The 24,904-nt window shown below is 40.8% G+C and overlaps 1 protein-coding gene across 1 annotated transcript; it reads left to right on the plus strand.

Moving 5' to 3' along the window:
* Positions 1–389: 389 nt before the first annotated feature.
* Positions 390–15,475, plus strand: KRT32 (keratin 32). The gene is made up of 7 exons (XM_001368093.3): positions 390–887; positions 2,776–2,858; positions 3,019–3,175; positions 8,130–8,291; positions 8,388–8,513; positions 11,804–12,024; positions 15,073–15,475. The coding sequence occupies exons 1-7, from the start codon at positions 399–401 to the stop codon at positions 15,188–15,190; spliced, it is 1,356 nt and encodes a 451-aa protein (XP_001368130.1). The 5' UTR covers positions 390–398; the 3' UTR covers positions 15,191–15,475.
* The last annotated feature ends 9,429 nt before the right edge of the window (positions 15,476–24,904 follow it).

A 24,904-nucleotide genomic window follows, 5' to 3' on the forward strand; every position in this document is an offset into this window, starting at 1 on the left:
GAGCTTTCCCAGGGCCCCTAGGAAGCGGGGGCTAGGCTTCTCGATGCTAGGGGGCTGGGAAGGTGGGATGATGCCCCACCCTAGTAATGAGGGTCAAAGAAACCCATGTGGGCCTTTGAAGATGTCTTCTGAAGCTTTCACTCTGCCTATCCATGATAGGAGCTCCGAGTCCTCCCTGCCAAATGACAAGCCTGGAAGATTTTATGAGGAATGGAGCCTCCTTATTGGAAATGAAATAACAAATTAATTACTAGCTTCCTCGCAGGCTGAGTGTAAACATAAACAACAGTGCCCAGGAACTTTCTTGCCTGACGCCCCATCCCCCTTCCCTTCCACGGTATAAAAGACTTTTGGAAGATAAAGTCCAATAGATATCAGCAGCCCAGGCGCCTCAGACCATGACATCCAACTGCTGCGTCACCAACACCGGCTCTCTGGGGACTGGCAAGAGCTGCACCCAGGCTGCCTCCGTCTGCTCCACTGGCATGAGCTGCCGACCCGAAGCCTGCATGCCCTACCTCTGTCAGCCCATGGGCTATGTGCCCAGCATCTATCGGCCGAGCAGCTGCCTCCCCAAGACCTACCTGCCATCTTCCTGTCGCCCGAGCAGCTGTCGCCCGCCCTGCTCCTTACCGGGAAGCTGCAGCATCCCTTGTGTGGTGGGGGGATGCAGCTGGTTCGGGGATGGTGTCTTCAATGGCAACGAGAAGGAGACCATGCAGTTCCTCAATGACCGCCTGGCCAACTACCTGGAGAAAGTGCGCCAACTGGAGCAAGAGAATGCTAACCTGGAGAACAAAATCCAAGAAGCCTGCCAATCTCAAGGGCCCACCATATGTCCTGATTACCAGTCATATTTCAGGACTATTGAGGAACTACAGCAGAAGGTAATGTCTAATTCTTGGTGAACCAAGTCATCAGCTGATTGCAGGAGGGCGTGGGTATATCACCAAAGAAGCAGTGTGGTACAGGGGGAAGGGCGTTTCTTTTAGATTCAGAGGATGTGGGTTCAAATGGTAGCTCTGACATTGAATAGTAGGGTGATCTTGGGCCACCTGGCCACTCTAATTTGGAGGCAATTAGATAGAGCAGAGGATAGAGTTCTGGGCTGGGAGTCAGGATGATCTGAGTTCAAGATCTAGCCTCAGATACTTTTCAGGTTTGTGACTCTTGGTAAGAAACTTAACCTTTTGTTTGCCTTAATCCACTGGAGAAAGAAATGGTAAACCACTCTAATATCTTTGCCAAGAAAACCTCAAATACAGTATTGGCATGCTATGGTCCATGGAGTCACAAAGAATTAGATATGATTCAACAACAACTATTACTATTATTATCATCATTATCTCTCTGGGCTCAGTTTCCTTATAAGTAAAATTTGGGGATTGAACCAGATGATTCCTAAGATATCTTCCATATCTAAAGCTATGATCCCATAATTTCATGACCCAAAAAGGCAACCTGGATGCCATCTCCCAAAAGTTTAACCTATGAAAAGGAAAGATGTGTGCTTAGAGGGTGACATCATTTCTTATTTTAGGACATTTTCCTTATTTGTAACATATGAAACTAGAGCAGAAGTTAGGAGACCTTGGTTCTTATGTCTATAAATGGCTATAAAACATTGGGCAAATCCCTTCTGTGTTCTGTGCCTCAGTTTCCCCCTCTATAAGATAAGGGGTTTGGTTTGGTGAGAGAATTGTAAACTTATAGAATGTTAGATCTAGAAGGGATCCTGGAGGTTATCCATGGATGCTCTTCACTCTGATTTAGTGAGAGGCAGTATGGCAAAGGGGAAAGATCTTTGGGCACAAAAGAACCCTAGCACTAACAATCACTAGTTGTGTGATCATGGATAAGTTACTTTGCCTTTCTGAGATGCAATTTCCTTATTTTGTAAAATGAGAGTAGTAATATTTGAACTATCTATCACACAGACATATTGTGGAACTTTAAATTATTGCAGAAATGTGAGCTACCCCTACCACTGAGGTTTCAAAAGGCCATGCAGCTTGTTAGAGACATTTCAATAACCTCTAAGGTTCCTTCTAACTCTAAAACTCTGAATTTCTCGTTTCCTGACACTTTACCAACCATGTAAAAAATAAGGAGATGTATTTTTTTCTTTGTTTTGATTTAGGTGACACAGTAGATAGAGTGCCAGACCTAGAGCCAGGAATTCCTCTCCTGATTTCAAATCTGGCCTCAGACACTTACTAGCTGTGTGACCTTGGGCAAGTCACTAAATCCTATTTGCCTCAGTTTCTTCATCTGTCAAATGAGCTGGAGAAGGAAATGGCAAACCATTCCAGGATCTTTGCCAAGAAAACCCCAAATGGGTTCATTAAGAGTTAGATGCTAGTGAAAAAATGACTGAAAAAATGCAGTAAATATAAGAAACTCTCTTTATTGGTAACTCTCTTTAGAGAATTGCCAAGATTGATAAGCGGTTGGTTCAGTTGTGTCAAGAGTTAGGGCTTGAACTTGGGTCTTCCTGACTCTAAGGCTGACCTTCTATTATCACATAACTTCTTTTCTTGAAGTTATGAAAAATTAAGTTCCCTAGTGATTCTAGATTCATAGAGTATCTGCAAATTCTTCAAGATGATTTTCCTGGATCTCCCTCCTTTGGGAAGATTTTCTGTCTGAGAGAATGAACTATGGCTGAATCCTAGCCTTTTTCAGATATCAATCCCACTGTTTGTTTTCTCTTTCTAAGCCAATTTCTCTTTTCTCTTTCTAAGTCAATTTATTATTTGTGTCCTTTGTCCTCAGGTTCTATGCACCAAGGCAGAGAATGCCAGGATGGTGGTACAGATTGACAATGCCAAGCTGGCTGCAGATGACTTCCGAACGAAGTAAGTTGGAATGGTTTAAGAGCCAAATGGATGGCTGCCCTCCCCATTGTATTGGTTTGCTATTCTGTAGGGATTGGGGAAATTCTGAGCAGCTCATTCCTTCTGGGAAATGAAATCATGCTTCATCTGTTCAGCCTTTGAATCTGTTCTGTGTATGTAGGTATGAGACAGAGGTGTCCCTGCGCCAGCTGGTGGAGGCTGATATCAATGGTCTGCGCAGGATTCTGGATGAGCTGACCCTGTGCAAGGCTGACCTGGAGGCTCAGGTGGAGTCCCTGAAAGAGGAGTTGCTCTGTCTTAAGAAAAATCATGAAGAGGTAAGCCCTTTTGACATCCCAGGTAAAACATGAGAGGTGCTTTTGGATGAGTCTCCCACCTCTTTGATCCTCAGTGTCCTCATCAGTGAGATTAAGGGTTTGGCCTAGGTGATCTTTAAGCAGAGTATCCTCAACCTAGAGTTGGAAGGGACCATGGTGGACCTCTAGTTTGTCCCCTAGTTCAACCTCTAGTTCAATCTAGTTCAATCAGTTTTATAGAGAAGAAATTTGAGACTCAAAGAGGTTAGATGACTTGCTCATGATCACACAAGAAGTAAGTCATCATCATCATCATCATCATCATCATCATCATCATCATCATCATCATCATCATAGTGAACATTTGTATGCTTACTATGTGCCAGGCACTGTGCTAAGGACTTTACAAATATTATCTCACTTGATCCTTACAACAACCCTGGGAGATAGATATTATTACTTTTCCCATTTCATAGATAATAAAATTGAGGTTTTTTTTTTTTAATTGAGGTTTTTGTTGTTCAGTCATTCCAGTAGTGTCTGATACTTCATGACTCCATTTAGGGTTTTCTTAGAAAAGATACTTAGGCAGAGTAGTTTGCCATTTCCTCCTCCAGCTCACTTAACAGATGAGGAAACGTAGTTAAACCAGGTTAAATGACTTGCCCAGGCTCATACTGCTAGTAAATATCTGAGACTGATTTTGAACTCCTGAAGATCTCTTCCTGACTTCAGACCCAGCACTCTATCCACTGTGCCACCTGCCCTCAAAATTGAGGCAAATAGAGGTTGTGACTTTTCCAGGGTTGCACAACTAGTAAGTGTCTAAGGCTGGATTTGAACTCAAGTCTTCCTAACTTCAGGCCCAGAACTCTTTCCATTTCATCACTTAGCTGCTTCAGAACTAAGATTTAAACCTAGGTCTTCTGATTCCATGTCTAATGTTCTTTTCTCACTGTACTGCACTGCCTTCTGGTTTCTGAACTCTTGAATCCTATTGCCAGAGCTGGTTAGTGCATCTCAAACAAGTCTGAGGACAAACCTCGGATCTATCAGAGATACCAATGAGTCAGCAAGCATTGTTTCCTATGTGCCAGGCACTGGGCTATCTAAGGCAACACCAGTTCCTGCCTTCATGGAATGTCCACTCCAGTGGGAGAGAGAATGAGTCAATTCTTAGGTACAGACAAGATACACACAGGGCGTAATCTGAGGGCATTACCAGCTGGAGGTGGAGGGAAGAACTTCTGTAGAAGATGCTCAGTACTGAAGGCTTCAAAAAAATAAGAGATGGAGGTGAGGACACAGAGCATTCTAGGCATGCAGGTCATGTTAAGACTTGGATGGAGATGGGAGATGAAGCATCATGCGTGAGGAACAGTAAATAGGCCCCTGTAGTTGGATTATAGAATATGCGAAGGGGAGTAGAGATGAGAATACTGGAAAGGTTGGAAGGAGCCAGACTGGTTCTTGAGAAAATAGAAACTGAATTTGATATTGTGAATCCACTTTGGGGAAGTTCTCAGGCCTTTAAATGACATTTAGCTGCTGTAGCTTGTCATCACCCTCATCTGCAATTTTCAAATTGGATAATTAAACAGACAAGCCATTAACAAACACATTTTCTTCAGGGTTTAAAAAAGAAATTCGGACAGTGGTCCCTCATGCTCTTCAGAAGAAAGCCCCCCTCCCCGAAACTTTCAAGATTTTATGGGGATCAAGGCCATGGATTTGACTTCCCAAACTGCTGGTTACAGATGGGGAGCTCAAATGCCGCAGAGTTTTCTGTTTCCTTCATGAGGTTAAAAGAATTCCTAATTTAACGAGTTACTGCAAATTCTGGCCAGTCTTTACTAAAGGTTTGCCTGAGTTTATTGAGCCCTCCCAGGGAGCATATTATCAACATGAATCATTCTAGTCTAACAAGGGAGAGCAGGGAAACTCATCTTAAAAGACCAATATTAAATACGTGGATTTCCTCTAAAGACTCTTTTAAAAAAGTAACTTTCTTTTGGAGTCAGGTCTGGCTGGGAGCAGGCTTGTATCTGGCCCAGAGCATCTCAGACTTGAAGTAGACCTCCCACCTAGTGCAGAAACCATCCTGAGACCTGGTTGTCCAGTTTCTGTATGTGTAGGAGGTACTCTCACACAGTAGTCCCAACCAAGTGTAGGAGGATTCTATTCACAATGAATTTCCCCCTAGGAGAAATCATGGATTAGCAGAGATTAGAAAGGTAGATTGGGAATATCTTGACAGGGTGTTATCTCCAAAGGCCCAGATAAGAGCACAAAACTCCCCCCCCCCCCCTTAAATTCAGCTCTAGAAAGGCCAGCAATAGCAAAAAGACAAGAGAAAGAAATTAAAGACTTAAACATATACAACAAAGAGAAGATATAACTATTCTTTTTGACATGATGGATTATTTTTGTGAAAATATTTTATTTTACCAATTACATGTAATAATTTTCTATATAAGATTTCTCAAGTTATGTGGTCCAAATTGTCTCCCTGCCTTCCCTCTCCCTTCCTGGAATTAGTAAACAATTTGATCTGGGTTATACATGTGTTATCATGCAAAACATACTTCCATATTGTTCATTTTTATAAGAGAATACTCAGATAAGACCAAAAGCCCTCCCTGCCCCATACAAATAAACTAAAGTAAAAAAAAAAGTATGTTTTGATTTGCATTCCAATTCCAACAATTATTTCTCTGGAGTTGGACAGAATTTTTGTCAGAAATGCTTCAGAATTGTCCTGGATCACTGTATTGATGAGAGTAGCTAAGCTAAGCCCTTCACAACTGATCATTCCACAATGTTACTGTTACTATTTATAATGTTCTCCTGGTTCTGCTTATTTCACTCTGCATCAGTTCATGGAGGTCTTTCCAGCTCTTTCTGAAATCATCCTGTTCATCATTCCTTATAGCACAGTTATTTAGAAATTCAGTTAGTCAAGAGACTAATTGAGAAAATTAAAGATGTTGGCAAAATAGCAGGATACAAATAACCCTGGAATCAGTGAAATTCAGGAGGAAACAATAAGAAATAAAACAAAGAATTAGAATGTAAGATCCTTTAGGCTAAGTACTGTTTCCTCCCCATACTAAACATCAATTCTAAAGCAAAAGAGCAGTAAGGACTGGACAATTGGGATTAAATGACTTGCCCAGGATCACATAGCTAGCAAGTGTCTGAAGTCACATTTGAACTCAGCTCCTCCTGATTCCATCATGCCTGACCCTTTATCCACTGTGCTACCTACTTCCTTTGCTTTTGTATGCTCAGCACCTGGAATTTTATTCCTGTAGGGAACTCTCATTATGTAAACTTTCTCCACTAATGCAGTTGACAGCTTGACTATTTCATTCAGGGATCTTATCAGTTTCTATAGGTTCAGTTATCATCTCTATTCTAAGTTCTGTGTGGGACTTTAAATACGAAGTGCCATTCAAAAAATGACAAAATGCACAAAATATCTGAGATAGACTCTACCTGGCATACACTTTTTTTTGTATGCATATTATTTCAATTCAATTCAACTGAAGGAGCATTTAATAAGTGCCTACTATATGGAAGGCACCATGTTGATGCTATGGATTGAGTTCAGACCTGTTAGCATGGGACAGAGGATAGAAGGTTAGTCTTAGAATCTGAAAAACTTGAGCTCAAGTCATACTGGCTACCAGATCATGGGTTATCACTTTACTTCTTCCTGGTCTGAGGAATAACTTAATTTTATAAAGCATTGATCCAGCAAAAATATGTATTAGGACTTACAATATGACATGCCCTGTACTAAGTGGTCAGGATTCAACAAAGAATAAAAACAATCCCTGATCTTCATGCTCTAATAGGAAGAGTACAATTTAAAAAGACTGGAAAGGGAGAAAGGGTCCAGATGATGAAGGACTTTAAATGGCAAACAGAAGGCTTTATATCTGATCTCAGAGGTAATAGGGAGCCACAAGCTCATGGCAGTGTGAGCAGCTGGGTGGCATAATGGATAGAGCACTGTGAATTTTCTTGAATTAAAATCCAAGCTCAGCTACTTCCTAGCTGTGTGCCCCTGGACAAGTCACCTACCTTAATTGCTTCAATTTCCTTGTCTGTAGCTGCATTGCCATTGGCTACAGAAGGGAATGGCAACCCAGTCTAGTATCTTTGGCCAAGAGAACCCCAAATAGAGTCATGAAGACTTGGACATGATTGAATGACAACAATATTTTAGAACAAGTGTGTTGGCAGCTAAGTAGAGAATGAATTGAAATGGGCAGAAACTTATGACAGGGAAACCAACTAGAAAGTTCTTACAATAGCTCAGGAGAGAGGTAAGGGTCTGAATTAGAGTGATGGATAAGAGAACAGAGAGAAAGGGGTATTTATAAGAGATGTTGTGAAGGTAAATGTGACAATATCTGGCAACAGATTGGACAGGAGAATAGAGTGACAGGGAGAATTCGAGGATGACACAAAAATTGCAAGCCTAGGTGACTGGGAAGATGATAGTGCCTTGCCAGCAATATGAAAGTTTGGAAGAGAGAGGGACCTATGGGAGATGGGGGAAAGGAAGATGATGAGTTTTGTTATGGACATGTTGAATTTAAGATGTCTTAAAGATGGGACATCTAGTTCAAGATATACGAAAAGTATTTGGTGTTTTGGGACTTAGCATGGAGATGGTGCCTGAACTGAGGAACTGATGAAATCTGTGAATGAGTTAGTCAACTTGTCAACCACATCAGTGGAGAGAATTTCCATAATGGGAGTTCTCTACAGGGATGAAATCCCAGGTGCCGAGGATACAAAAGCAGAATGAAATAGTCTCTGCTCTCATGGAACTTCTGTTCTACTTCTTTGTTTTGGGCATAGCACACCCCTTTTTTAAAGTTTCCTTGTCTCTTCTCAAGAGAGGAGAATCAGTATTTTGTGGGATGGCATACTCGGTGTCGGAACTCTTGTGTCTTTGCAGGAAGTCAATGCCCTTCGCTGTCAGCTTGGGGACCGGCTCAACATTGCTGTGGATGCTGCTCCTCCAGTTGATCTGAATAGGATGTTGGAAGAGATGAGGTGCCAGTATGAGACCGTTGTGGAGAATAACCGTAGAGATGTGGAGGAATGGTTCAATGCTCAGGTGGGTTTCTCCCAGGGGTCAGCCCTGAGCTGATTCCAATGTCCTCCAGAACAGAACAATGGCATTTTCAAGTGCCCGTGTCTTTCTGGGTTTCAGATGGAGGAACTTAACCAGCAAGTGACCACAAGCTCAGAGCAGCTCCAGAGCTACCAGTCAGACATCATTGACCTGAGGCGTGCCATCAATGCTTTGGAGATCGAGCTGCAGGCCCAGCATAGCATGGTGAGTATAGCCAGGGCTCTCACCTCTTGAGAAATGCAGAACACAACAGCTCAACAGACAATAGACAAGTGCATACATATCCCATGAGCTATTTCAATTAAGTTCTGTGTTCTTAGAGATGATATCAGTCATCAAACAGTGGTTTAGTTCCTCAGGTTGGAAAAAGAAGAGATAGAAATCAATCCTCTGCCCTTACTCAGCCCTTCAGACAGTTCAGATGTTAATCTAGCCCAAGGTATCTTAACTTCTTTTTTGGGAGGGAGGGGGAGGGTATCATAGACTCCTTTGATAAAGTCTATAGACCCTTCTTCGGAAAAAAGTTTTTAAGTGCATAAAAAGAAAATATACAAGATTATAGAGGAAACCAATTCTGTTGAAATACAGTCTCAAAAAAAAAAAATAAGTTCAGGGGAAGCTAGGTGGCTCAGTGGATAGAATGCCAGGCCTGGAGATGAGAGGTTCTGGGTTCAACACTGGGCTCAGTATCTTCCTAGCTGTATGACCCTGTCACTTAATCCTAATTACCTAGCCCTTACTGGTCCTCTGCCTTGGAACTAATAATTGGTATCAATTCTAAGAAAGAAGTTAAGGGTTTGAAACAAACAAAAAACCCCAACAAGTTCATGGAATGTTAGGTCTATGGACCTCCAATCTAACTTGACCTTTAGCTTCTGGACACATAGCAGGCACCTAATAAATGTTAGTTGATTGGCTGATAGATCTTCTTTAAAAATCTATCACAGAACATTAGAGTTGGAGGATCACTCAGAGGTCAAGTATTCTTTTTTTTTTTTAGGTTTTATTTTAAAAAAAATTCCATGGTTACATGATTCATGTTATCTCCCTTTCTTCTTCCCTCCCTCCTATCCAAGCTGACAAGCAATTCCACTGGGCTATACTTATATTATTAAGGTCATATATTCTAAACATTTATACAGAACTTTAAGGTTCAGTAGTACACGGTAACAGCAGTATTAGCAACTAGCAGCAATTCAATGATCCAGGACACTCCTGAGGGATTTATGACAAAGAATGCTCTTCGCCTCCAGAGAAAGAATTGTTGGAATAGGAATGCAAATGAAAACATACAATTTTTCACATTGATTTATATGGGTTTTTATTTGGCAGTTTTGGTCTTATATGATTATTCTCTTACAAAAATGAATAATATGTGCTTGATCACATGAGTCAATGGGAATATGATTGGGGATGCAGACTCTAAACGATCACCTTAGTGTAAATATCAATAATATGGAAATAGGCCTTGATCAATGATACATGTAAAACCCAGTGGAATTGCTCATTGGCTTTGGGAGGGGGTGGGAGAAGGAGAGGGAAAGAACATGAATTATGTAACTATGGAAAAATATTCTAAAATAAATAAATAAATAAACTTTAAAGAAAAGGAAAAAAATGAACAACATGGAAATATGTTTTGCATGATAATACATGTATAACCCAGGTCAAATTGTTTATCAACTCCAGAAAAGGGTAGGGAAGGGAGAGAGGGAGACAGTTTGGTTCCTATAACTTCAGAAAACTTATGTGGAAAATTGTTATTACATGTAACTGGTAAAATAAAATATCTTTACAAAAAATAAAACTTTAAATTTCATGGAGTACATAGATTACTTGAGCCTCAATATAAGATTGGGAGGTGGGAACTATACTTATAAGTTTCCCCATTTTACAGATAAAGAAAGTGGGGCTCAGAAGTCTATTCTTAGAGATATGGGGATTGGTTTCTGTCTCTTCTCTTTCCTCAGATGTGGGGAACTAGAACACTGCTTGGTGACTGAAATTACTACTAAGAACAAATCTCTCTCTCTCTCTCTCTCTCTCTCTCTCTCTCTCTCTCTCTCTCTCTCTCTCTCTTTCTCTCTCTCCTCCCTTCCTCTTTCTTTCTTTCTTTCTTTCTTTCTTTCTTTCTTTCTTTCTTTCTTTCTTTCTTTCTTTCTTTCTTTCTTTCTTTCTTTCTTTCTTTCTTTCTTTCTTTCTTTCTTTCTTTCTTTCTTTCTTTCTTTCTTTCTTCTTCCTTCCTTCCTTCCTTCCTTCCTTCCTTCCTTCCTTCCTTCCTTCCTTCCTTCCTTCCTTCCTTCCTTCCTTCCTTCCTTCTTCTTCTTTCTTTCTTTCTTTCTTTCTTTCTTTCTTTCTTTCTTTCTTTCTTTCTTTCTTTCTTTCTTTCTCTTCTTTCTTTCTTTCTTTCTTTCTTTCTTTCTTTCTTTCTTTCTTTCTTTCTTTCTTTCTTTCTTTCTTTCTTTCTTTCTTTCTCTCTCTCTCTCTCTCTCTCTCTCTCTCTCTCTCTTTCTCTCTTTCTCTCTCTCTTTCTCTCTCTCTTTCTCTCTCTCTTTCTCTCTTTCTCTCTCTCTCTTTCTTCTCTTTCTTCTCTTTCTCTCTCTTCTCTCTCTATTTTTCTTTCTCTCTCTCTCTCTCTTTCTCTCTCTTTCTTTCTTTCCAATTTTAAGATAAAAGTACAAGGTTTAGACAAGTGGGATTAAGTGACTTGTCCAGGGTCACATAGTTGGGAAGTGTCTAAGGCCTGATTTGAACCCAGATCATTCCAACTCCATGCCTAGTGCTCTATCCACTGTGCTACATAGCTGCCCTTAAAAACAGATCTTTCTGATATCCATTTCCCTCCGAGAAAGTGACTTCACCATGGCCATACAGGTAATATCAGAGGTGGGATCTGAACCCAAGTCATTCTGAGAACTGACTCTGAAGTCAGAGGAGTTAGGTTCAAATTACATTTCTTTTATATCCTACACTTGTGGTACTTTAAAAAAGTGCTTTAACTTTACTGCACCTCAATTTCTTTATTTGTAAAATAAGAGGATAGGATTAGATGACCTATAAAATCCTTTCATCTATGTTCAATATGTTCCTAAGATCCTATGTTCATTGGCCAAGAACTCTTTTTCTATCATCCCTGACAAATGGTCAGTCATCTGGACCATGCTAGAAAACTTTTAATGAAGGGGACTCTACTAATTCCCATGGTTGTTAAGTCATTCTTTTGCATCTGACACTGATAAAGTTCATGGAGTTTTCTTGGCAAGGATACCGGAGTGGTTTGCTATTTCCTTCTCCAGCTCATTTTATAGATGAAACAGAAGCAAACAGTTAAGTGATTTGTCCAGGGTCACATAGCTAGTAAATATCTGAGGCCAGATTTGAACTCAAGTACTTGATTTCAAGGCTAACATTCTATCCACTGTGCCACCAATGAGTTTGCTTTACAATATGGAAATAGCCCTATTCCTCACAGCCATATTTTTTCTTTAATGCAGAGAGATTCCCTGGAAAACACTCTAAATGAAACAGAAGCCCGCTATAGCTCCCAGTTGACTCAAATGCAGTGTATGATCAGTAACGTGGAGTCCCAGCTGGCCAACATTCGCTGTGACCTGGAGCGACAAAACCAGGAATACAAAATCCTCTTGGATGTTAAAGCCCGCCTTGAGTGTGAGATAGCCACGTATCACAGTCTTCTGGAGAGTGAGGACTGCAAGTAAGTGGGACGGAGACAATCATACTTAGTGGGTAGAGGGGAGGAGGTAACTGGAAAGCAATCAGGGTTCTATGAATCAAAGGCATAAAGTTTCTTTGAAAAGTTATTTCCTTGAATCACAAGATTACAGAACTAGAACTGAAAAAGACCTTAGAGGACATTTAGTTCAATGTTGTCATTTTAGAATTGAGGAAACTGATATCTGGAGAATTTGTGATTTACCTGGTTAGTAAGTGGCAAAGCTAGGATTTGAACCCAGTTCTTCTGACTCCAAATCCAGGGTACTTTCCAGTGCTGGTATGTATTGGGAACGAACAAAGGCCATATTTTTCATGTGGATATTCCAAAATGACAGTCTTAACTTTTTTTGCCATGGGCTAGCACAATTCAGTTGGGTCAACGTAGTCCCACGACTCTAGAAGTAGAAGACATGGGCTTTAGTTTTGGGTCTATCATTCACTGGTTGTGTCACATTGGGCAACTTTTCTCCTCTCCTCTCCTCTCCTCTCCTCTCCTCTCCTCTCCTCTCCTCTCCTCTCCTCTCCTCTCCTCTCCTCTCCTCTCCTCTCCTCTCCTCTCCTCTCCTCTCCTCTCCTCTCCTCTCCTCTCCTCTCCTCTCCTCATTTTTTTCCTCTTTTCTCATCAATACTGTGTATTGGTTCCAAGGCAGAAGAACAGTAAGAGCTAGGCAATGGGGATTAAATGACCTGCTCAGGTTGTCTTAGTAACAACTCTAAAACAGAAGAGCAAGGCCTAGGCACATGGGGTTAAGTGACTTGCTCAGGGTTACACAGCTAAGGAAGTGTCTGAGACCAATTTTGAGCCCGGAACTTCTCATCTTTAGGCCTGGTTCTCAATTCACTGAGCTACCTAGCTGCTCCTGGGCTATTTTCCTTTTTTTTTTTAAACCTTTACCTTCCGTCTTGGAGTCAATACTGTGTATTGGCTCCAAGGCAGAAGAGTAATAAGGGCTAGGCAATGGGGGGTCAAGTGACTTGCCCAGGGTCACACAGCTGGGAAGTGTCTGAGGTCAGATTTGAACCTAGGACCTCCCGTCTCTAGGCCTAGCTCTCAACACACTGAGCTACCCAGCTGCCCCCATGGGCTATTTTCCTTAAACTCTCTGAGCTTCTATTTCCTCACCTGTAAAATGGGAATGATTTCTGCCCTGTCTCTCTCCTAGAGGTATTGTGAATCATAAATGAACTATGCAAAATTATTCTATAATACGGTAAAGCAGTGTAAAGTGCCAGATGAGGAAATCTAAAATATTATGATCAAGAACCCATACTAGAAACACAACTGATTCTGTAGCTTCTTTGTTGGACCAGCTTTGGTTCTGCCTTTTTGTTGTTCACATAACCTCTGATTTTTTGGGAGGGTGCAATTTAATCTCCAGACATCTCATGTAATGATTTTGTTTATTGGCTTCTCATATTTCATCCTCTCCATTGATAGTGCTCACAAACAATTGTACTTAAATGTTTTCTCATTCCAAAGGAAGTAGCATGGTATATTAGACTGTAGATAAGGCAAGTAGGTTGCTCAGTGGATAGAGCCTAGAGTCAGGAAGACTCATCTTCCTGAGTTCAAATTTGATCTCAGAGACTTACTAGCTATGTAGCCATGGACAAGTCACTTAACCTTGTTTAACTCAGTTTCCTTACCTATCAAATGAGCTGGAGAAGGAAATGGCAAGCCTCTCCAATATCTTTGCTGAGAAAATCCCAAATGGGATCACAAAGAGTCAGACAGAACTGAGACAAGTGAACAACAAAAATGGTAGTTAGAAATCTTTGTTGAGGGTCAACAAGACTTGTATTTGTCTGAGAAATTTTACATGTCTGTAATGCAGAGTGATCAATAGGCAGGAAGCACCAAGGATTACAGTAGAAATAACATTTTACTGTGTACATTGTAAAGAGCCAGAAAGAATGGATTGTCTCCCTGATTAAAGGAGTATAAACTGTTTTTATAAGGAAACAGTTCCAGATTCACCCAGGAGAAAACCACTGATTAAAAATAGATATGTATCAAATAACTGCTGGTTAGCTAAGAGGCTTAAAGAGGCTTCGTGGAATGTTTCTGATTTGTTCTGAATCTTCTGTTTAGTTTCAGTTGTGCAGTTGAGTACAGTGAACATTTTTAACTCAATCAGGTTGAAGTTTTGCCTCTAGCACATATTGACTACATGATCCAGGACAAGTCACTTAACTTTTCATTTCACTTTTTCATTTCACAGACAACTGTGAAAGATTCTAGAGAGAGAGCTTCCTTACTGAGAGTTCTTTACAGCAATGAAACCAGAGGTCCCATCCAATCATTATCCAATCTCTCCCTCTAGAGCAGTGATGGCAAACCTTTTAGAGATAAAGTGCTGGGTCCTGCCGCCCCCCAACCAAGTGCCATGTTGCCCTTCCCCCCTAGAGATCACATGCCACATCCTCCCCTTACCCTCCACAGCATAGGGAGAAAGCATTTCCATTGGGCTACTTGGTGGAGGGGTGAGTGAAGTGAGAAATGTCCTCAACAAGTGTGGAGAGGGGAAAGGGAGTGACCTGAGTGCTCCACTCCCCTCCAGCTCTGCCACCTGTGAGCCTCTCACCTTACCCCCATGTGGTCTAATTGGGCTGCTGGGCAGAGAGAGAAGCAGGGAATGAGAAAAAAATGTCATCAGGCATGGTGGAGATAGGGAGGGGAGCAGTTCTGCCCAAGTCCCTCTGCCTTTCTAGTAATGAACTCTTGGAGAAGGAGAGAGGGAGGGTGGCTACATGCCCACAGAGAGCGCTCTGTGTGCCATCTTTGGCACCCATTTGATAGATTTGCACTCACTGCTCTCGAGGAATGCAGGCTTCTCAAAGACTGGAACTGTCTTCATTTTGTCTTCCTGTATTCTAGGCTTCTAGCAGAGATACTAACAAATAGTAATTACTTAATAAAAGCTTATTGACTTGAAACCATTCTTTTTCTTCTTTCCATGCTATTCATTTCCATGCTATTCATTCAATTCTCTACAAAATTTACCCTAAATGATGTTTTCTCCTGCAGACTGCCTTGCAATCCATGTACCACTCCTTCCTGTACACCATGCATGCCTCGTACAGTCTGTGTACCCCACTCTGTCTGTGGGCCATGCACACCCTGCACCCAGATGGGCCGGTGTTGAAGCCTTCATTGGAGTAGGTGGGAATTCAAATGTAGGTAAAATTTCTGAGGTCTCCTGAGTTCTCTGGACAACCAAGATCGATAAGGTAGCATGTACAACACCTGGTGGATGATTGAAGCTTCCTCAATACACTGCCATAACATACTAAGACTGTATTCTTCAAACTGTACGTCATTTGTTATTTCTTTGGATGATGTATCTCTCTTTCATAGTGATTCCCAGAGAGAAATTAGTTCCAGCTGCTACTTGACTAATAAAGAAATCTATTTTCAGGGACCCAGCAAACACAGTTTTCTGTCTAAGTAATTTGTGTGACTGTATTCTTTGGGTGGGTTTGCGCCTTTGAATTCACAGGGATGGGCCAGTAGAGTTCTTTGATTTCAATAAATTAGCTATGTATTTGTTGAAAATTATAACACGTGGGGCATTAGGCTAGGTCCTGGGGGAGGGAGTAGAATAAAACAAGTTCGAGTTATGATTTTGGCTAGTATTGTGATATAGTCAGGGAGATATTGCATGTGTTAAAAGATCTGAAATAAACCAAAAACTCGATAACAAGAAACAAATAACCAAACAAAAATATCCAAATCTTACGACATAAGGTCATAATTGGCAAGTCTCAAATAAATAATGTGGTACAGCAGGAAATAATATTCCATTTCAAGTCAAACAGCTAGGACTAGTGTGAATTACCTTTGGACCTTAGTTTCCTCATCTATAAAATGAAATTGGGCCAAATTCCAAGGATCCTTCCAGCCCTAAATCTGATCCAAATAATAAGTGAGATAGGAGGGCTGAAGAAGAAGATGGCACCTCTTGTTGGGAGCATCCAGAGAAGTCTTTGGTGTGGAAAAGATTTGTGCAGAGTTAGAAGAATGGATAGTTTGAATTTTGACTTTAAAACAGGAGCTGAAGTTTCATATAGGGTAACAGTCATGAGAAAAGGTATGGGATGGGGGAAAGCACAAGGTGTGTTAGATGAGTAAATTAGTGTGGGTGGAGTAGAGATCTTCTCTAGGGAAGTAATCAGAGATAAGTCTTGAAATGTAGGTTGGGTCCAGGTTCTTAAGGGCCTCAAATGCTTAGATTTTATCCCATGAATAATGAGAACCTTTTAAGGATTTTAAGCTGGGGATTGATATCATAAAAACAATACTTTTCAAAGTGTCACCTAGGGGATATATCAAAGTGGGAATAGACTGGTGAGAAGGTACATATGGTAATTCTTGATATGAGGTGATGAGGGTGTGAACTAGAGTGGTGACAGGGGGAAGAGAAAATTGAGATGGATTTGAGCAACTTGAGGAAAGATGAGCCATCACAGCTTTGCACTAATTGATAGGTGGGGTGGTAAAAGGAAGAGAGTTAACGGAAACTTTGGGAGAGGTAGAGATCACTAATTCTACTTTGAAACATGCTATTAAAATACACCACACTTAATAATCAGGGATCCTATTTCTATTCAGATTCTACCTTAGGCCTTCCCAAATAATTATGAAAAATGGATATTATCTTATGCTGCTGGAGGCACTCAAAGAGAGAATCTATATACAATGGGAACAGGAACATGCTTTGTTCAGCAAATCTATACAGATTCATGGGTTTCATCGTAGAACCAAACTGGTTACTTGGAATGCTCATGGAATCAAGGGTAGGAGTAGCTGTGGTTATAGAGCACAAAGAACAGCAGGTCTAGATTTAAGAGATCTTGGTGCAATGGAAAGAGCTGAAGTCAGAGGTGGTTGTTATTGTTGCTGTTGAGTCATTTCAGGCATGTTGAATTCTTAAACCCATGACTGGGTTCCATCATGATCCTCATTTGGGCTTTTTTTGGCAGAGATATTGGAGTGGTTTGGTATTTCCTTCTCTGGCTCATTTGACAGATGAGGAAACTGAGGTAAACAGAGTTAAGTGACTTGCCTGAGGTCACACTGCTAGGAAGTATCTGAGGTCAAATTTGAATTCAGGAAAATGAGTCTTCTTGACTCCAGGTCTGACACTCTATCCACTGTGCCAGGTAACTGCATATCAAATCAGGTCAGAGGATTTGAATTCAAATATTCTCTCTGGGCCTTACTGTCTGTGTAACCTTGGGCAAGTACTTAACTTCTCCTGGTCTCAGTTTCTTCATGTATAAAATGGGGATTGGATGGGATGGCTTTTGAGGTCTTTTCCAGTTTCAGACTGATGATTCAATGATCCTATGATCTGGCTGTGAATTCTAGTATGGATACCATAAGCAGAGGCCTTGGGTAAGTCACCTAACTTCAGTGGGCTTAATTTTCACTATTAGTAAGACTTGGGGGTTAAGTAGGATGATCTCTGAGACTCTGCTAGAGCTCATAATGATTTTGGTTAAGTGAGCATGAGCTTTTTTGTTCCCTTGCAGAAAAAGCTTTCTAAAATACCTTCTGTTCAAGTGAATGGAGAACACAAAACCAAAGCAAATGGTCCTGAGGGTCTTGTGTTCCCTCAAGAACATCATTGTCAAATGGAGTATGGAAACCGAACTTAGTGTCAAAAGACTTGCATTTAAATCCTTGTTGCACTAATTAGCCAAGTGATTTTGGATGAGTTACAACCTGTCTGGCCAATTTTCTTGTCTGTAACATTGGGAGAACAGTAATGAGGATTAAATGAGATACTATATATTCTGGTCAGCTATTGTTATTAAGGGGCAACTAGATGGTGCTGTGGAGAGGGTACCTGACCTGAAATCAGAAAGACATCTTCCTGAGTTCAAATCAAGCTTCAGACATTTACTAGTTGTGTTACCTTGGGCCAGTCGCTTAACCCTCATTGCCTCAGTTTCCTAAAATGAACTGGAGAAGGAAATGGCAAACCACTCTGGTATCATGGCCAAGAAAACTCCAAATGGGTCACAAAGGGTCGTATACAACTGAATGACAACAAAATTGTTATTAATTCCCTTGAGTAAGAGAGCAGTAGGGTTTAGTGAGGACAGTACTAGTCTTGGAATCAGAGGACGTAAGTTTGAATCTCAGTTTGGCTTCTGTCTGGCCTTGGATAACTGCTCTGGGATTTATTTTCCTTTGCTATAAAATGAAGATGTACTAGAGTAGGACTTCTTGACCTTTATCTGTGTCATGGACCCTAGTGAGAGTCTGGTAAAGTCTATGGACCCTCTCTAAAAATAATAGTTTTAAATAATTGAAGGGAGTGCTAAATTTTAGCTAGAGGCAAGTGAAAATTATATATCTATATCTATCTATCTATATATATATCTATATATATATATATATATGCTCCTATCTAAGTTCTCAGACTTCCTACTTTCTCTCTATGGACTCCAGTTTAAGAACCCCACCTCTGGATGATCTCTGAAGTCTTTTTAAGGTCTAAATTCTATAATTTTATGTCATTGTGGTAACTAGGGGGTACAGAGGATAGAGTGTTAGACCTAGAGTCAGGAAGATTCATCTTCCTGAGTTGAAATCTGGCCTCAGACATTTTATTAGCTATGTGATCCTTAAGTCACTTAACACTTTTGGCCTCAGTTTCCTCATCTGTCAAATGAGTTGGAGAAGAAAACGGCAAACCACTCCAGTATCTTTGTCAAGAAAACTACAAATGGGGCCATGAGAGTTGAATACGACTCAATAACAACATGTTATATCATTATATAAGGTTTGGGAGACATGATGTCCTGATCCCTGAACATATGCTGAGAGGTAGTTTTTGGGATAGATCTGAATATGATATTGTTTTCACTGGTATACAGATCTGCTCATATTCCTAAGAGTGAAGTGGTACAAATTTGAGGCCTCTGCTCATTGACATACCTTTCAGATTAGTTAAAGTTTTCTTGTATCTGGAAGATGGAAGCTGGCAAGGCTGAGGATCTAAAAGCCAAGGGCTAGAAGGGTTCCATATCAAGCCAAGGAGGTTGATAGGAGACGAGAGGTAGAACATGGGCTGGCCTCTTCTCTTAGAACCCATCCTCATCCTTTCAGGCTCATGCTTCTCAGTTCCTCACTTCTATCCTCCTCCCAGTGCTCATACCTCTCAGTCCTTCTTCATTGCTTAGAGATTCTCCAAGTCTTCTGCTTCATAGAATCATAGCATTCCATTGTTGTAATGAATCTCAGAGGTCATTTAATTCAAGTTGTATCTGAACAAGAATATTCTATAGATGATTCCCCCATCTGGCATTTGCTTGAAAATGTTTAGGAGTAGGAAATTTACTCCTCATTCACTTGTTGGTTTTGATTCTCCTTAGGTCAAACCTAAATTTCCCTCTTGGCAACTTCCATTCATTACTTCTTTGTTCTGTCCTCTTGGGCCAAGATGATCAAGCCCAATTTCTCTTTTACAGGACAGCCTTTCAAATGCTTAAATATAATTATTCTGCTTCTCCTATTCTTAGTTCCTTCCACCCATCTTTATAGTTTGATCTCAAAGTCCTCCAGCTGTACTCTGTATGTTCTTCATTGTTCCTAAAATGTGGCATCCAAAACTGAAAGTGATACTGTAAAGGTGGTCTGATTAGGGCACAGTGCCCTATTAGCTCCCAGTTTTAGAAACTATCATCTCTTTAGAAGCAACTAAGTGACACAATAGAGTATTAGACCTAGCATCAGCAGTCCCTTGAGTCTTCAAGACTAGTAACCCTGTCAAAATGGGAAATAAGGTTAGCCTGGTATGGCCTCTTCTTGAGGCAATCATGCTGCTTGCTGCTTCTCTGGGATTGCTATTTCCTTTTTTGTTGTTCATCAATTATTCTCTTTTATCATACATTATGGGATTTTGCTGAGAAACAAAATTGAGCTCAGTAGCCTATAGTTTGGAGGCTCTTTTCTCTACATCCGTCTTTTTTTCCCCTTAAATTGGGACACTTTTTTCTTCTCTAGATGATCAGCTCTCCTTTTCTCCATCATGTTACAGAGATCACTAATAGTCTTAGCAATCACACTGGCCAATTCTTTCAGGATACTGGGAATTTACTTTGTCAGGGTCTGATGACTTGAACTCATTGAGGGCAGACAGATTCTTTCTTCTTGACTCCCTACTAATTTTTTTAAAACTCATCTTCTGTACTAGTAACAACTCTAACAGAAGGGTAAGGGTTAGACAATGGAGGTTAAATGACTTGCCCAGGGTCATACATGTATGAGAAGAGATTTGAACCTAGGTCCTCCCGATAGGTCTATCCACTGAGCGAGCCACTTAGCTGTCCCCCCACACCCACCCCTTCACTTGTCTTTCTTTCCTTCTTTGTTATGTTTGCTTTCTTCTTCTTCTTTTTTTAAACATTATTTTATTTAGTCATTTCCAAACATTATTCATTGGAAACAAAGATCATTTTCTTTTCCTACCCCCCCTCCCCCACCTCTCCCATAGCTGACGCGCAATTCCACTGGGTATCACATGTGTCCTTGATTGGAACCCATTTCCATGTTGTTGGTATTTGCATTAGAGTGTTCATTTAGAGTCTCTCCTCAGTCATATCCCCTCCACCCCTGTAGTCAAGCAGTTGCTTTTCATTGGTGTTTTTACTCCCACAGTTTATCCTCTGCTTGTGGATAGTGTTTTTTCTCCTAGATCCCTGCACAATGTTCAGGGACATTGCATTGACACTAATGGAGAAGTCCATTACCTTTGATTGTACCACAGTGTATCAGTCTCTGTGTACAATGTTCTCCTAGTTCTGCTCCTTTTGCTCTGTATCACTTCCTGGAGGTTGTTCCAGTCTCCATGGAATTCCTCCACTTTATTATTCCTTTTAGCACAATAGTATTCCATCACCAACATATACCACAATTTGTTCAGCCATTCCCCAATTGAAGGGAATCCCCTCATTTTCCAATTTTTGGCCACCACAAAGAGTGCAGCTATGAATATTGTTGTACAAGTCTTTTTCCTTATTATCTCTTTAGGGGTACAAACCCAGTGCTTTGTTATTCTTAATGTAACTGTTGTTTTTTTCCCCAAGGGGGCAGTGGGGTGATATGAATTTCAAAACTACTCAACCCTGTTCAAACCATTCTTTAGAGGATGGGATTTGGCTATTTCCTGATCAATAACAATAGGGATACTTGGAATGACAGAATCAGGTCTTGGAAACTACAATCTCCACCCTACTCAAGCTAACAGGATTTAGAAAGGGCTGCAGCAAAGCTCAAGATTTAATTATTTGAGAATATGGCCTTCAATAGACATGTGCAAAGGGGATAGACCTCTGGGCGGTCCTGGGTTATGTGAGAGCCACCATTGGCACAGGTGAGACACAGGAAGTGAGGTAGAGGAGAGCTGAGGAGTGCTGGAACTTCCTGGGAGGAGGAGAGTGTGGTGGTTGGAGCCTGGTGCTTGGAGTGGAGGCCCTCAGACTGTTTCTCCATTTTGGTCATATGAGTGATAGGGAGTGATCTCTTTTCTTTGCCTCGGCTATCCAAGGCCTTGGGCCTTTGGCCCAGCCTAAGCAGAGGGGGTATTTAAGCCCTATTCCCTTCTCTCCTCTCTCTCTCTCTCTCTCTCTCTCTCTCTCTCTCTCTCTCTCTCTCTCATACCTTTCTTCCTCCTGTTTGTAATTAAAAACTCCATAAAAGGTTGGCAGCTGATTTAAGTTTTCATTTAAGAATTACATAGTTAAATTCCTTGGTGACCTTAAATTAATATATATCAGTCTTTTAAAGTGATTTCCATATCACAGTGAGGAGACTCAAAAGCCAAAGTTTTCTATCCACTGTCCATTATCAACCTTTCATCTACCCAAAGTAGAAGCTAGTCTTCTCTTCTATCCTCCTTTCTCCCCCACCCCCCAATACAGCTAAAATGCTCCATAATATCACAACCTTTCTATAACTTTGCATGTTATCTTTCCCATTAGACTATAATCTATAGGAGTTCATATTTTTTTCTTTATCATTTGCCCCTAGCACAATGCCTGACATACAGCAGGTGTTTAATAAATGATAGTTGACTATCTTTGTCTTTAGCTTTCCCCAACAGCTTCAACTGGTCCCTTTCTCTGATTTTTTTTCCTTATTTTTTTAACCCTTACTGTCTTCTTAGAACTGATACTAAATATCATTTATAAGGCAGAAGAGCAGTAAGGCTAGGCAATTAGGGTAAGTGACTTTCTAGGAAGTATCTGAGGTCAAATTTGAACCCAGGATTCACCATCTCCAGGCCTAACTTTCAATCCATTGAGCCAACTAGCTGCCCCTGTTATTCCTACTTCTTCATTACTTTCACATGCCTATCATTTGACATCCTTTCCTTTAGGACCCACTCTCTGTCCAAAGGGCTAAGTGTTTCCCCTCCCTCACCAAATGATCACTGTGTCCTAAAATGTTGCAAATCACTTTGCCTGGCCATTTCTCTTATAGACTTAGGCTCATAGCACCATAGACTTGGAGCTAGAAGAGACCTTAGAAATCATTCAGTACAATTCCTTCATTAGAGGGGTGAATGACCCATCTAATTTCACACAGGTAGTAAGGGGCAGAGCTAGGATTTGAAATCAGGATCTCTGAGTCCCAATCTAGTAGTCTTTACATTGTACAACATTATCACACTCTTTCTTGCATCATAGTTTTTTGACTTAGAATAAAAAGGAAGGGAACTTACAGTCTTTCTGTCCATCTTCTTTCTATTACAGATATGGTGACTGAGTTCCAGAGAAGTTAGAAAACTTGTTCATTGTCATGCAGGAAGCTAGTAACAAACCTGGGATGTGAACCCAGTGCTCCTTCTAATGCTATGTAAATGTCTGTTACAAGTGACTCATATAATCATCCTAAATTGTGAGTACCTTTACAGCATAGTTTATCTTCATAATTTTGTATCCTATGCCTTATAAAGAACTCTGCAGACAGTAGATGCTTAATAAAGGTGGAGTTGTCTAGATGATGTGGCTTGAAAAAAGTTGATTTATTTCTCTGAACTCTGATTTTCTTAACTATTTCATACTCCACCTTCCTTCACGCACCCTCCAACACACTCATTTTTAAAAATCTCAGGCTAATAATAATTACCAGCTTCTTTTACTTCTCATTTTTTAAAAGCAGGATACAAAGCTGTTTCTCCCCTTTCTTACAGTCCCCAAATGCCACTCAGGGACTTCCACCTTAGATCTCAGAATAAGATTCCTTGTCCTTAAGATATACAACTTCTTTCCAGGGAGCTGTCTAGCTAGCTAGAACATTAATTAAATACTATGTGTTGGGCATTGTGCAAAGTTTTGAGGATACAAATGTGAACAAGACAGTCTTTCCCTTCAAGAAACCGATTATTCTAATTTAAGACAAGTTACAAAGGGGATCTAGAAGACAGAGGGAGGCAGAGGAAGGGTACCTAAGTTGAGGCAAATTATCAAGGAGGAGAGAAAGAAAAGAGGGCTGGAGAATTAAAGTGTGAGTTGGGTAGAGCAGGAGTCAGGCCTGGTCTGGCAAGCAAGGTGGGAGGTCTTTGAGCATTCAAAAAATGTAATGAAAACCTGAGTTGCTTTAATTATCTCCCCCTCCTCCAGGCAATGGAGGGAGATTGGGAGCTTTTCCAAGGCAATTAGCAAGTTGAAAAAGGATGTTGGGTAGAGGACGAACGCCCAATAGTGCCTCAGACTGAGGAGGTAGAATTCTCTCCTTCTTCTGGGCAGCAGCAGGACTATCACATTTTTTTCTTGTCTAAAGGCTCTTAACTTCCAGTCTTTATTACCACTCTGTGACCTGCTCACTTGCCAAGCCTTGCCTAATGGCTAAAACACCAGTAAGGTCTTCTTGCTAGAAAACTAAGCAACATCATCCTGGGGAGGTGGTGCCTCCTGCCCTCTGCTGGAAGCCAATGGTCACCTGGCCAGGGTAGGATCATAAGATTGTTAAGTTGGAAGGAACCTTAGGCACCATCCAACCCTACCAAATCATTTTACAGTTGAGGAAATTAAAACTCAGAAAGAGGCATGAACTTGCCAAAAGTCACACATTGAATTAGTCAGAGAAGTGGGATTCCCTAGACACCAAGTCCAGAGGTAGCTTCAAATCTGGAAGAAGAGGACTTCAGTCAGTCAGTCAGTCAGTCAGTCAGTCAGTCAATAAGTAATTATTGGGGCTGCTACATGGCTTAATGGAAAGAGAACCAGGCCTAGAGAGAGGAGGTCCTGGGTTCAACTCTGGCCTTAGACACTTCTTATCTGTGTGACCCTGGGCAAGCCCTTAACTTCAATTGACTAGCCCTTATTGCTCTTCTGCCTTGGAAGTGATTTTCAGTTTTAATTCCAAGATAGAAGATAAAGGTTTTAAAAAAGAAAAAGGAAAACAGTATTTATTAAGTATCTACTGTGTGACAGGCACCATGCAAACAGTGGTCATATAAGGAAAGACAAGAAGGATGGTCCCTGCCCTCAAGGAGCTCACAATCTAATGACTAGGGTTCAAGTTGCAGGAGGTGGCTTGCTGATTAGAGTACTGTTCTTGGAGTCAAGAAGGCTTGAATTCAAATTCTGACTCAGATGTTTATTAGCTGTGTAATTCTTAATAAGTCATTTAATGTTTCTTTCAATCTTAGTTTTCTTATCTGAAAAATGAGGAGTCTAGATTAGCTGATCTTTGATGTTCCGTGCCAGTGTGAGAAAACTAAGAGAACTGAGGGGATTAGGACAGCAAATGGTTAATTGTGGGATTTGAATGAACCACACTCATTCCATATTATGATTCAATTCTGGAGCTATAGCTCAGTTCCCTTTCTATTCAATTATGG

The sequence above is a fragment of the Monodelphis domestica genome, chromosome 2 (genome assembly GCF_027887165.1).
Source record: "Monodelphis domestica isolate mMonDom1 chromosome 2, mMonDom1.pri, whole genome shotgun sequence".
In the NCBI taxonomy this organism is placed as follows: Eukaryota; Metazoa; Chordata; class Mammalia; order Didelphimorphia; family Didelphidae; genus Monodelphis; species Monodelphis domestica.